Source organism: Ixodes scapularis, unplaced genomic scaffold, assembly GCF_016920785.2.
Source record: "Ixodes scapularis isolate PalLabHiFi unplaced genomic scaffold, ASM1692078v2 PGA_scaffold4__175_contigs__length_147842914, whole genome shotgun sequence".
Classification (NCBI taxonomy): Eukaryota; Metazoa; Arthropoda; class Arachnida; order Ixodida; family Ixodidae; genus Ixodes; species Ixodes scapularis.
Genome location: NW_024609879.1, coordinates 133,582,769 through 133,597,563, shown reverse-complemented (window position 1 = coordinate 133,597,563; position 14,795 = coordinate 133,582,769). Strand labels below are relative to the sequence as shown.

The 14,795-nt window shown below is 48.8% G+C and overlaps 1 protein-coding gene across 1 annotated transcript; it reads left to right on the top strand.

Annotated features, from left to right (window-relative positions):
* Positions 1-5,300: 5,300 nt before the first annotated feature.
* On the top strand, positions 5,301-9,308 carry LOC121837864 (WD repeat-containing protein 19-like). Its single transcript, XM_042293715.1, has one exon. The coding sequence runs from the start codon at positions 5,301-5,303 to the stop codon at positions 9,306-9,308; it is 4,008 nt and encodes a 1,335-aa protein (XP_042149649.1).
* Positions 9,309-14,795: the final 5,487 nt, after the last annotated feature.

Sequence of the window (14,795 nt, the reverse complement as noted above, 5' to 3'; positions counted from 1 at the left end):
CCTCGACTGGGAGAAATGGCGGCGTTGCAATCACGTCTAGTTCGGTTCACGACTACAGATCGGAGCCACTTTTTTAAAGCAAGCTCCTGTGGCAGTTTCCCAACTTGGCAAACATTTTTTTTTTTTTTACGGTGTTTGGGCGTAAAAAGCATGGAAGCTCGGATTAATTGCAATCCTAAACCAACACCGTCGAAGCTGCGCCTGACGTTGCTCGTATTTTTTTCCCACTAAGGATGTCATAGCGAGCGTTTGACCGATTGTGGAAAGCCGATTACATCGACAGGATAGGTCGCGCACGTCGCCAATATTTTTGATGCTTTTTTCTGCGACGCAAGGCCTACATTGACACGACTAGTGCCACCTGTGCTTCCGAATAACAACGTTCAACCCGTCTTGTTGCTTACAGGGGTGGAACAGCACCATATGCGCCAAACCAAAAACGCGCACCAAAACAATCTTTTTTTTTTTTTCGGTTTTTATCAGTTTGCAATCCGTTAGTCGGCTCGTTTTGCAACAGTAGCTATGTTTACTTTGACTTGCGTACAGTCGTTTGTTCTTTTTTCTACTTTTCTCGGGTTCTGTTCATCCTTGCATTGCATCCCAAGACGGAAGTGCGCGAAGAAACTCGGGGGTCAGGTCCCATGAGGGTTACTTGCGACCGGGTCGTTATTCCTCAACTATGCAAGTGGTTAATCGAGTCGTCATTCGTCAGATTGACCCCGGCTTTGCAGCCAGATATCCCGTCGTCTGCCAGTTGACAACAGATTAACAAAAATAAGTCGAACTTTTTAGAGCACTTTGTTAGAATTGAAATCGCTAAAAGAAAGTGTTTTGCCATGTTTCTAATAACGCATTTTAAAGAAAGTTATTGCGCTGCGACACCTTGGTCAGGTGCTAAGGAAAGCATATTTTTTATTAACTATTAATTATACTCGGTTGACGATAATAAACACCAGAGAAGGGGACAAAGGACAACCCTAAATCTCCAAGCACAGCTAGGTGACTAGCGTGCGACTGAAAAAAATCCATTTGCTCGACTGACTTTTCACTCCTTCCTGGTTAGCTCAGTTAGTAGAGCGCTCCACTGAACATGGATAGGTCCCTGGTTGGATACCAGGACCAGGCGGATGTTTTTCAGTTGCGCACCAGTCAGCTAGCTGTGTTTTGACATTTATGTTTGTCCTTTGTCCCCCTGTATAAGGATTATTATCGTCAGTCTCGTCCAGCTCGCTTGCACCTTTGCAATAATTGCACTACTATCATAACCTTAAAATGCAGGCTGTTCACCCTTGCTGGTGTTATACTGGTGGCAGCTGATAAAACTCGTTTGCTCTGCTGACGGCTGACACCTGGTTAGCTCAGTGGAATAAAGAAAAAAAAAAAACAAAAAAAACCTGGTTAGCTCAGTTGGTAGAGCACTCCACTGGAAATGGAGAAGTCCCTGGAGGACCACGAGAATTTTTTTTCAGTCACACCAGACCTAGCTCTGTTTGGAGATTTATGTTTGTCCTTTGTTCCCCTTCTCGGGGGTTATTATCGTCAATCTTGTCCAGCTCGCTTGCACCTTTGCGTTAATTGCATTATCATTATACTCGGTCTTTTGTGAATCGTGTTGCTAGGTAAGTAAGCCACGCAGAAATTAATAAGGACACACTGCAAAAACATGTCGTACTGCGTACTCGTTACTGTTAACAAAGAGGTTGTAATTCTTTTTAGGAAAAGACTCAAAAAAGTTTCAGGTTTCGACATCTGTTACGATGCCGAAACTTGAAACCTGAACCTTGAAAACTTGATGCCATCTTGTTAGGTCTCTAGCCACTCATGCTGCTTAATGGTGCTAAGCACGATAGAAATAGCTTCTGACCTTACCCAAGATCCAGGATGAAGTGCCCCTTGCCAGCAATGAAAGACGACGATCTGAGCTGCTCCTGACCTGCTCCAAAACGCAGTTCGAGCTGTTCCCAAGGCTGCTCCCGAATGCATTTAAGCAGTTCCACCCCCGTGCTTAAAATAAGTTTTGCTTCCTTGTTCTGCATGCAAAGCTCGCGAAGTTGCATTTTAGAATTGTAACTGTGTCGCCATTATCACTCGCTTTGAGCAAGGTAACAAGATGGCGGTGCCAAGACGAATGGAGTGCCGATACGTTAGGCATAGCTTTTATTGTGACGCGACTTTCGCGTTCGCAGAACAAGGGTCGTCGATATGTGAAGGAAACGCGAAGCGTGGGTTTTATCGGGGGGGCTCTAGCTACAGCGTCGTGGTATCCCCACCTACTGCTTTGTACCATTATCGTAAAGTTTCACTAAAGCGCGTGTCGGGGACCTTCATGGTGATTCCACAATCACCCTGGTACCCCCTCCGAACCGGTAGAGCCACAAATTTCGGGAGAACTTTGCCTGATTGGTAAGCTCTAAAGTTTATGTGTATTATCGCTCGTTTTTTTTTTTTTTTTTTCTTTTTTTGACGCTAAGTACCGAGCACGCGCTCATCTCACAGTAAGCGCCCATTCACTGCTTTTTAAGAGCGTCTGAATGAAAAACAAGCAAAGTTAATTGGTATCGACTTCTCATCCCTCAGACTTCTGAGCCCGCCGAACAAACGGAGATGCTCGTCCGCGTCGGCCGCTTCTCCTAACACGCCGGTGCAGAGCGGTGAAGCCTACCCTATTGCGATCCTCCTCCTGTAATTTTGATCTCGGACCTAAAAATCTGTGCCCGCAGCCGGTACGACCATCACGAGGCTTGCAAACACCAAATCGTTTCACGGTTACTCCGAGTTGTGCGTTAGTGTACGACGCTGGTGAGGCTGATGGCGCGAGCGTGTGCGTGCGTGCGTGCGTGCATGCATGTGTGCGTGTGTGTGTGTGTGCGTGTGCGTCTGTGTGTGTGCGCGCGCGCGTGTGAGTGTGTGTGTGTGTGTACTACGCATGAAACCCAGTATAGTAACATTTGACCGACCGAGATTGAACCTTTAAACGTCATCGTTGCAGAACACAGGCATGGGTACGTTCACAGATTGATAGCGCATTCAGGGTGAGTGGTTCCTAATCTTGGATAGTAGCGGTCGAATGTGAAAATGTGTTTTCTTACCCGATACTGACTAGCTCGGACGATGACTCTGTGCTCCCGGTCTTTCACCATAAAATGAAAAGACAAAAAACAGTTTAGTGGACTTTCTTTCGATTGTTTTGTTAGAGCAACACCTCTTTTTTTAAATTTAATATTACCTTCGAAAGTCGGTCTTTTTTTTTTTTTTTTGTCACACTGCCGGGATCGAGCATTGCTAGCTCCATTGAGTGCGCTTCTCACCGTGCTCTGTTGAACTGCAGAGAAGCGACATTCCCAGAAGAGCCATCGCGATCCGGCTTATCGTGATTGATTGGCCGCAGCGCAGCAGCGCGCTTAGCAAGTGTAAAACACTCTTCCACAATGTGAAGGTACACTGCGCGGCACTATTAAAACGAACACGACTTCGGCGCTTTTCTTTTTTCTTTTACTTCGAAAGGTTATTGGTAGGCAACAACCGTCACCGCTTAGGTTAGTTACCCTAATGAGTACTTTCCACCGTATCAGTATTTTCGGCGGCTATCCATTGTTTCTAAGAGAAAAACAGAAAACGGGCGAGTGCTTGTTCGCGCTAACAGTGTTGTCCTGTGAACATACGTTTGCGTCGGGAAACTTGAAAAGAAAAAAGATGGAACTTGGTAATTACTGATCTGATTAACCTATAGCATGTAGTGAAAGATTCAAAATAATACCGCGGCTACGGTCTCTTGGAGGCCACAAAATTTTCTGGTCGACATGATTGCTAGTTTCCTCCCCTCCGGCGTTCGCTCTGTTAAAGTGAAAAGAGTGGAGGGCTTTGTGGGTGGGGTGCATTTCCTGCTTTCCTTAACCTGCAACAGACTTGTAGGCAGTGTTTCTCCAACGAGTGAGACTACTCTTTTTTTTTAAGTTTTAAATGGCACCTAAAGTAATGATTCCTTCGGAGTAACGCTATCTACAGCGGAGAATGTCAGGCAGAAAGTGTAAATTGATAATTAGCCAAGTAATTGGCGGAAATCGACTAATTAGCTTTCCAAACATTTGCCTTTACCGCCACGATCGCACGTCGTTAAATATGCCATAGCTGCTAGAATTTACATTGCTCGTGCTAAAATAAATATATCAATAAAACGAATATATCAATATATCAATCAATGATCGTGACTTCTTTTCCAATTTGAGGTTTAAAGAAGGAATCCTTTTGGTGTCCTCGTTTAGGTGTAGTTGGGCAGAACTATGAATTTATTTTTTTTGTGTCAAATCACTATTTCCTTTTTTCAAAACACAGTAACAAAATATTAAATTAGAACCAAATTCGCTTTGCATTTCGGTGAATGGGAGCTCGGGAATAATCTTAATTAACAGGTTCAGCTGGTTATTTTAAAAAGGCATATCGATCTCTGCCATGCTGATTTTGTATTATCATAAAACTCTACGTCTAGAATGCCCTTGGCGTGCATAATTAATCATCTGAATTAAGATTTTCGCCTTTTTATTGCAATCTTCAGAGCTAAAACGAAGCATCCAATTTTGTGCTCAAAATTATTATATCCATTTCACTGAAATAGTATTTGGTGAGCCTCTGATCTATTCGTACAAAAATGATTCACAGATGGCCAGGCTATGGCCTTCATCAATCAGCATCTGTTTCTAACGTGGCTGCTGCAATTCGCATTTTTATACAAAACAAACGACTTTGACAGAATATTATTGTTGTAAAGCCAAGCCTTTTTTTAGAAGGGGAGAGAGAGAGAGAGTTTGGTTGACCGGAGTTTTCATGACTTCGGTTGGTCTCAGCTGTCTTCGTGTGCGTGCATGTGTGTTTGTGTGTGTGTGCGTGCGCGTGCGTGCGTGTGCGTGTGTGTCTGTGTGTGTTTCTGTCAGAAAAATACAAAAACAAAAGAAGCCCGCGCTTTGAAAGCGCGAAAACAGTGCAACTTTTGCTCCTATGAATCAGCCGAACTGTTACAAGCCCACAGCCCAGCACAGCGTGCTTGTCATTTGGGAAGCCAAATAAAGCTAGCACACAGCACACGCTCGAACGCTTCAAGTGACACCTGCCGGGAACCCTTTCCTGTATCCTCTTTTATTTCCCCTGCAGCGGCGTCGACAACGCGAAATGCATTCCAGCCGCGACTGTTCAAGTTTTGCCGCCGCTTTCGTCCCTCCCGACTGTCCCGTGGGTCGGCGGGCAGTTCGATATCGCTCATGGCAACGCGCTGTTTGGCTCTTCGTGCACAACAGTCCGGAGGAGGAATGAAAGCTGTTTTCACACTACCGGAGAAGACTCACGGCCCCGGGCCCGTCTTCTTCACTTGGCAAAAGGCCGGCGGCAACTATCTGGTGACCACGGGCTACGACCAGAACGTGAACGTCTACGACAGGCATGGCAACCGGAAGGACCAGATCACTCTGCCCGGGATGTGCTCGGGGCTGGGCTGGGAGAAAGATGGCGACGTGCTCGGTATCATCACGGACAAATCACCCATCTTGATCCTTTGGGACGCCAACAATCGGAACGTCAGTCAGGTGGACACTGGACTGAGGGACGTGCTGACGCTGCTTCTGTGGGCCAAGACAGGACCGTTTGTTGCCATCGGCACGTCCAAGGGAAACCTTCTGGTTTACAACCACCGATCGTGCAGAAAGGTGCCCATCTTGGGAAAGCACACCAAGCGAATAACGTACGGCGCCTGGAGTCAGCAGAACATGCTAGCTCTGGTTGGCGAAGACAACGTGCTGACCGTGAGCAATCAGGAAGGAGACACCCTGTGCCAGACGAGTCTCAAGTCGGAGGCCACGCTGGTTCAGTTCTCGTGCATGAAGCGGGATGAGAAAAACACAGTGGAGAACACCGTGAGCCTGGTGCTCAACAAGAGGACTTTGCTCCTTTTGGACATCTACGACCCTGAGAACCCGTACGTGCTTGCCTTTCAAGAAATGTACGGGAAGATAATTGAGTACCGGTGGTACGGAGACGGCTACATACTCTTGGGCTTCACCAACGGCTACTTCGTCGCCATCTCGACGAGCTTGAAAGACATCGGTCAAGAGATGATGCAAGTTCGTTGTCACAAGCAGTCGCTTTCGCACATCGCCATCTGCCTTCCGCAGAACAAGGTCGCATCTTGCAGCGATAACGTGATCAAAGTGTATGACCTCTCTGATCTCCAGGAAGTTCAGTCTGTTATTACAGTTGATGACGAGCGCAGAATAGAATGGCTCGATTGGTCCGACGATGGACAACTTCTGGGCGCTAGTGGTGCAAGTGGTAGTCTCCACGTCTTTCTTACCAAGCTCCCAGCCTTGGGGAACAGCCTGGGTCACCGTTACGCCTACCTTACCTCTCTTTATGAAGTTACCGTAGCAAGTGTCACGGAGCCAGAGCTTCAGATGACAGTGAAAGTAGACATTGAGCCTGGCTTTATTGCTTTGGGACCATTCCACTTGGTAGTTGGCATGAACAACCGCGCATGGTTCTACGCCTTAGGCGACAAGTCTATGCTGCCGCTGCAGGACAAGGAATACCTAGGAACGGTGAAAAGTATGAAACTCAATGGTGATTATGCCGCTGCACTCTTCGACGGTAAAGTACAGATGCAACTCATAGAAACGGAGCAGAGCGATATGGAAGAACGAGAAAGCAAGCTTTTCCCAGACTCTAGTCAAGGTCAGGCGAAAATTACTTGTCATAGCGTAACGGAGGAGTTCCTGATGTACGGTACTGACGCCGGAACCATCGAATTTTTTTTCCTCGAAGACTGGACAATTGTCAACCGCTACCGGCACACAAATGGCATTCGACAGATTCACCCCGATTCATCGGGTACTCGATTGGTGGTGGTTGACAATAAGTCGGAAGGGTTCATTTACAACCCAGTCAACGACCACATCGTAGTCATCGAGAGCTTTCCTACAACTACTAAAGGTATATTTTGGGATCAGTATGTGGAGAACCACGGCTGCTTCGTAGCATTTGACGATCACAACATCAGCATGTATGTCTATACTCCGGAGACGGTTGCAGGCGCCACGGTGGAGCCCGTGCGAACCATTTCGGTTCCTTCCGGACAGAACCCGCTTCTACTCCACTGTGGAAGTCTCACCTGCCAGACTCAGAGCGGCAAGACAGCAGTACTGCTTGTTTCGTCCCAGGAAGAGAAAGGCAAGATCACTACAGCCCAGCAGCGTCAGGCACTTTCTGAACACTTGAAGATGCGCAAATTCCAAGACGCCTGGAAGATATGCGTCGAGCTCGACTCAAAGAAGGACTGGATTGAGTTTGGGAACGCGGCCCTGGCAAACCTTGACCTTGATTTAGCAACACGCATCTTTCGGCATATTGGGGATGTCGGGATGGTTTGGTCGTTGCAGGGAATACGCCTCATAGAAGACAAAAATCTTCTAGCCGGACATCTGGCAATGTTCAAGGGAAACTTCGGACTCGCGCAGGACCTCTTTCTGGCTTCTAGCCAGCCAACGGCCGCCTTACAAATGCATAGAGACCTGCTGCACTGGGAACAGGCACTGCAACAAGCCAAACGTCTTGATCAGCAGCAAATGCCTTTCATCTCCAGGGAATACGCCCAGCAGTTGGAATTTTCCGGCGACTACGCTAATGCCCTAGTACACTTCGAGAAAGGGATCACCGGAGAACTTGATCACGCGGAGCATGACAAGGCGTGTCGCGCCGGAATTGCACGCATGTCCGTTCGGTGCGGCGACATACGTAAGGGCGTGCACATTGCTATGCAACTGGAAAACAGAGTGCTTCAGAAGGAGTGCGCAGAAATTCTGGAGAGCATGAAACAGCATCAAGAGGCAGCTGTCTTGTACGAGAAAGGAGGTTATCACGACAAAGCAGCAAGCCTCTACATTCGCTTGAAAAACTGGACCAAGGTTGGCAACCTGCTTCAAAACATCGCGTCACCCAAAATTTACGCGCAGTACGCGAAAGCCAAGGAGGCGGACGGGGACTACGAAGAGGCTGCTAAGGCGTACGAATCCGCTCGGGACTTTGAGAATGTCATTCGAATCCACCTGAACCATTTGAACAAACCGGAGGAGGCAGTGCGCCTTGTAAAGGAAACCAAGTCGGTCGAAGGCGCCAAAATGGTGGCGAGGTTCTTTCAAAAGCTCGGTGACACAATTTCCGCCGTGCAGTTTCTGGTGCTTTCCAAGTGCACGGATGAAGCCTTTCAACTCGCCAAGACAGCAAAGAAAATGGACGCCTACGCGGACGCCCTTGGGGACAGCGGGTCGGCTGACGACTTTTACAGCATTGCGAGCTACTATGAAGAAGCGCGGAACAACTTAGAAGCCGGAAGGTTTTACCTCAAAGCCGGTCAGCACAAGCAAGCCGTCAAGCTCCTTGTCAAAGCAGCCAGCAAGGACGATGACGCCGCCATCGGTCTCGCAGTCCAAGCCGCCGCGGAGGCTAACGACGACCAGCTGACCAGGCAGCTGATCGAGTTCCTGATGGGCGAAACCGACGGCATTCCCAAAGATTTCAAACACCTCTTCCGCTTGTACATGGGTCTTCGTCAGTACCGGGAGGCCGGCAAGACTGCCGTGGTCATCTCGCGGGAAGAACAGAATGCGGGCAACTACCGCAACGCACACAACGTCCTTCTAAGCATGTACCGGGAGCTCAAGAAACAGCACATCAAAGTGCCGGCCGAGATGCACTCTAATCTAATGTTGCTACACAGCTACATCCTGGTCAAACTGCACATCCGACAAGGAGACCACACCCAGGCTGCACGTCTTCTCGAGCGGGTCGCCAACAGCATCAGCCGGTTTCCCGCGCACACGGTGCCCATTTTGACCTCCACGGTCGTGGAGTGTCATCGCGCGGGACTCGGCAACTCCGCTTTCGTTCACGCCAGCACACTTCTCCGGCCCGAGTACAGAGGCCAGCTGGACCCCAAGTACCGTAAGAAAGTGGAAGGCATCGTGCGCAAACCGCATCGCGAACAGGGGCCCGAGCCCACGGCGCCATGCCCCTTCTGCGAAAGCAGCGTTCCCGAGATGGAGCTCGTGTGTTCCCACTGCAAGAACACCCTTCCCTTCTGTCTGGTGACAGGCAAGCACGTCCTCAGGAATGACCTGACCCTGTGTCCCAAGTGTACTTTCCCGGCTATACTCTCAAAGTTCAGGGCTCTGCTTGAAACGGAAAGTAGCTGCCCCATGTGCTCGGAGACCGTTGTGGCGAGTGAACTCGAGTCGCAAGATTTCGATCCGAACTTGTGCGGTCAGGATTAGCATTTGTGTGCCACCAGATTAGCTCGATTAAAGATCTCGAAAGTCGTAGTGGCCACACTGTTTTGGGTGCTAGCTTTGAATAAAGGCACTAATCAGTGTAACGACACTTCCTCCATCTTGTTGCATAAAATCGTTGTTGTCAGTTATCTGAAATGTTATCTGAAATTGCAGAAAAATCTTTTCCGTCCTCCAGAATTGTTAAAGCATGCAGTTCGCGACAGAGCAAGAACAATGTCGCCCGAATATTCTGACACCGTGTATAAGCTCGGGAAGTCGTATTTTTGGCGCCCTTAGGTAAATGCAGGAATAAGCGTAAAATATCCAGGGGCCCTAGAGCTAACCAAACACCCCCGTGCTACCCGTGCGCTGAATCGCTTCTGCTTCGTTCTTGTTTAGTAGCCGCTGGGTGGCGCAAAATAACTTATTTATTAAAGCCCCTCTATCCTGGGAAAAGTGGCGCCATTCATTGTTGTGGAAATGCCCGAGACACGTGCCGCGCGCCACTTCTGGAAAGAACATGGCATGTGAAATCGAGCTCAGTGCTGCGCTGTAGCTGTGCTGTGCCGCCACGATATTCCAAAGAGCTGCACGTTGCACGTGCTTCTTGCACCGACGCACCTTGCGCTACTTTTAGATCATGAAGAGGCTTTAATATGTATGCTCTATTGTTTTACGGGCTCGAGAAGCGTCATTGACAGGCATAGTGAAACTTGCACGCAAGGCGTTGGTTTAGTCAGTGTGAGGTATGATGCTCATCGAGGTTGTACCAATCAGGGGAGGTGGGGGGGGGGGGGGGGGGGGGGGTAGAAACGGAGAAAAAAAAACAGAGGGAGTCGTTGAATTCAGGCTGTCTCTACTTGGGACAACTTTCGATGGCAATAAAGAAAACGCTCCTGTACATTGACCGCCGATAAAAGATGTGCATGCGCGCGTTTCATTTCTTGGAGCGACACTACCATGGGCGTACAAACCGGGGGGGGCAGGGGGGCGCTTGCCCCCCCCCCAGTTCTCAAAGTGAGGGGGCAAGGCATGTGTTCTGCCACCCCCCCCCCCCCCCCCCCCCCCGCTGAAACAGCCGCCACTGGGCAGGGCAAACACTGGCAGGCGGTGCTCAAGGGATACCAAGGGCACCGCCCCCCGGCACTGGGGGGGAAGGGGGGGTTCGCCCCCCCCCCCCCCCCCCCCCCCCACTCAGAAACAAGTTGGTACGCCACTGGACACGACTCTGCCAAATTGGCGTGCATATGAAGACACTCCAACAGGCGGTAAGGATTGTGATTCTGCGGCCTTTCTTCTCGTAATGGGCAAGCTGCTGAATCTCGTGGCAGGCTCATTTCACCATACTGGAGCACGCCCTTTGGCTGCAGGCACTCCCTCTGATTGCGCACTATATTGATTTAGCGAATTTTCCATCCGACTCATGTAGTCCCCTGTAGTCGGCAGTGCGAATATATGCATCGATCAATCCAAAAGTCGCTAGATGTTTAGACAGCATGAGTGTAGTCTGCCAGGTAAGAATCACGACATTAAGACGAAGCGAGAGATGAGTAATTTTTACAAGTGCAGTACCGCCACCAGCCTGGGGTCACGCAGTAGTGGCACATCACGCATCGCCCCTCAGTGACACATGACCGCACGCCTGTATAGACGCTTTGCAGCAGCTGTGCATGGGCGCCGCCATAACTGACCTTCAGTTTTTGTTCCTTCTTATTCCGTTCGCTTCACTTCATCATTACCACAGCAGGACAGGTTATTGCCATTTTAGATGCTACTGTGTTCTTGTGCCCAGCATAGGCCCTTGTGAAGACCCGTCAACGCCCGCTTCAGTGGCTCGGCATCTCGGTAAGACAAGAGAAGGGCGGCTATGGCGGCTCAATCTGGCGCGTGTGTAAAGCGTCTATACGATTCTAATCCAGATCAAAACAAACAGGGTTGGATATTGAACCAACACCACCTGGAAAACAAGACCTACGCCCCCCCCCCCCCCCCCCCCCCCCCCCCCCAACCCCAGCGTCATCTTTAGTGAATCTGCCTAGCTTGCGTCAGCATCATCATCAGCGCGTCTCGCAGCATCTCCCAACGAGCGCTGCGCTACACGGAGTGACACCAAGACAAACGCGTCTGCCCCTTTGTGACATCTCTCAGCGAGCTGCAGCAGCGTCTTTGCCGCTTGTGGCAGTTTGGGGGTCCACTGACGGTGACTAATGCCAAGGCCTTTGTCTTCTACGTGGTATTTAGAGTCACTGAACAGTACTCCGAAGGGAATCAGTGGCCGAGTGGGTAGAGCGCACCTGAGCTTGGAGCACGTGTGGCGAAAACTCGCGCTGCAGAAATCCAGAGATGCTGGACTCAATCCCCCACCCCCGCTTCCCGTTTCGATTTGGATGATCATTGTACCGGCGTGCGGTCGCGTACATCACTATACTGCGTGGTGGTCGTTAAAGACCCCAAGGCTTGCAGTTCTACTGCACTAGCTATATTTCTCATCTATATTATGGACACAAACAGAAGTACGGCGGTAAGCTGCGTGCGCGCAAGGCCTGTCGAACCGGATTCTCCTACTCTCCCGGCCTATTCAATTCTTGAGGGGAGCGGGGAGGGTCAACCGAAAACGGCCAGGTTGTAACGCGTTGACGACGCCAAGTTGCGGCGCTCATAACAACGCCTGTTCTCAAGCAGCTTTGCCCTTGCTGGACCAAGTGACGTCACCTCTGTGACGTCAGTTTGGTCCGCTCCCGTGTTGCATCGCACTTTTCGATGGGTGATCTTCGAACGCTCCCTGGAATTGGCCCTTTGGAAAGAAACGTATTGGCGACGTGAGCGATCGAAAGCGTCGCTGTGGTCGGCCCACCACAATCGGCCGAATGCTGACTCTGACGTCAGCAAAGGATGTCCCATCGACGAAAATAAGAGGAATGTCAGAACTTCAATTTTGACGGTGTTGGCAGTGTTGCTTTGAGAGCGCTATGATTTCAGGCTTCCACCATGCCCATTAGAAACACCATCGAACTTGTTCGCAAGGTAATGACGTCACGAAAAGTAACCGACCGAGGTCGCCACCGAAACATCTCGCCGCTATAATAGCCATCCGTTCAATATAGAAGCGTGTGATTATCATTGGCAGATTCAGCTGATCATGTTTAACTTATTTATGGACGTGAGAGGTATATTTTATGTTTCGATTCATTATCCCTTTAATACGCAAGCATATTTTTTGTGTTTTCTCATACAACTGAGACACCAGTCGCCAATCAAGGCTGAATTCCGGTTTTATAAACTCTGCATACGACACTATTAATATTATTATTATTATTATTATTATTATTATTATTACTTCCATTGCTACATCCAGTGTATGCGATTTATTCGCGCGTCATTTCAGTTTTGTATATAAACACAATTGGGGTGGGTACTAACAGCCTTCATTCCCTGATGTGAGCGGATCCTTTTCCTCCCTGGATGAGGGAACGGTTCAGGAATGCACAATAAATAAACTGAAGCCTACCATGTGTTCAGGTCACTACGGTATTCCAGCAGCACTTGTAAAAGCATTTCACGAAATTTTCACGCCCATCCTTTATGATATTTTCAACAACTCCTTATGAGCAGGAGCGTTTCCTGACATGCGGAGGAAGACAGTCGTTGCCCCAGCCTACAAGTCTGGAAATCGTATCACTGCGTCAAACTACAGGTCAGTTTTTCTGCTGTGTACACTTTCAAAGCTTTTCGAATTGGTAGTCCACAAAACATTGCCATTTCGTTTAGAAAGAAAATTTAATAAGTTCCAACTAACACGAATTTGTATCAGGACGCTCGACAGCTACAAAATTTATTTCATTTATGTTCATTGCACCAAAAGCTGTTTGCCACAGAGGCCAGCATGGCGTGGTTTACTTTATCTGAGTAAGGCCTTTGATATGGTTGATCATGGCATTCTTTTATCAAAACTTTGTGGTATTGGTGTTTGTGGAGGCCTACACGACTGGTTTCAGACTTATTTGTCTAATAGAACATGTGTTGCTGTGCGAACGGCGCGTTGTCCTTTACGTACAGGGTCACGTCTGGGGTACTTCAGGGCTCAGTTCAGGGACCGCTACTTTTTTTATATTTGCGTGAACGACGTCTGTAAGCACATTGTAATCTCTTCTTGTTTGCAATATACTCATGATATTAAGATATTTATGTAGATTAAAACTATCTCAGATTGCAAATTTCTACAAGAGGACATAAACTCATTTAGCAAATGGTTTTCACTGAACGGTCTTCTACTAAACAGCTGGAAAACCAAGGTCTCATCCTATAGTCGCGAAACGCAAACCACGTGTTTCCCCTACAGTGTTCGCTCAGACGTAATGTAATTTGTGCCGTGCTGGTGAAGTGCGGGACTTGGGAGTGGTTTTTGACTCCTTCTTGACATTTGATAGCCATGTGGCTCGTCTAAGCACCAGCGCCTTGCGCGCGCTCGGTGTTGTCTGTTGAACGACTAGAGTATTTAGAAATCCCGCGGCGTCTGTAACGTCTTTTTACTCTCCTCGGACGTTAAATATCCTGGACTTCATGTTTGGTTTGTGTAGGACATCTAATGGCATTGCAAGTCATCTTGATATTTTTTGTGTAACTGAATTTGTCAGATCTCTCAGAGTCTGGTATGAGTCTCGCTGAACCTGTCGTGAATGTGAAGTTATTATTTATTAGAATGGCGATGCAGGGTAATTGGTTCATGCTTATTGGATGCGAAACATGGATGCGGCAGTTGGCGTCGCGACCGCTTGCGCCATCTCTTGTCTCCCGTGCGAAACGGCGCCGTGTTGTTTGAAGACCGGTGGCGTCGCTGCGTTTCCATAGGAGCTAAGCCTTTTTGTTTCTTTACTTTTTTCTTAGGGAAGTTCGCTCTTTGCAAATTTTACAATAAAAAAATGCACCATCTGTGGGCAACGCTGCACAAAGTCGTAGCGCGACAGGTTCAGAAACCGAATTTTGCGGTCGATTTAAAGTGCCTGGCCTCTCCTGGAATAACCCTGTAGAATGACCAATGTTTGACTTACATACGGAGATGTATCCGAGGCCAGGCATCAAACCTCGACTTTCCGCGTGGGAGGCAAGCACGATAACCGTTAGTCCACTGGCGCGCTGCCTATTTGGCCGACTGCGCGCGCGGCAATATGGAAGAAAAAGTCGGCATTTCCGCATTCCGTTTTTCGGAAGTTGATGCCGTTCACCGCTTGCGCCCTCCGCATAATGCCATCACCGTAAATTTCAAGAGGCTTCGCGCTGCGATCACGAGGGACCGTTGGTTGAGCTGTCGTAAGTCGCTGGGCCCTCTCGCCCGCAAACAGACGCTACCGAGACTTTTCTTTAAGAAACTCACACAGGCGAACAGGGATCTCTTCTAGAATACCCGATCAAAATGCAAATAGCAGCTATATCGTTATGTTTGGGTAACGAGTCCTAACATCTACGCTAAAAAGACGGAAGGTGCCCCTCTCG

Bases quoted from the DNA above. Each gene is read 5' to 3' on its own strand.
- LOC121837864 (XM_042293715.1), top strand. From the start codon at position 5,301: ATGAAAGCTGTTTTCACACTACCGGAGAAGACTCACGGCCCCGGGCCC.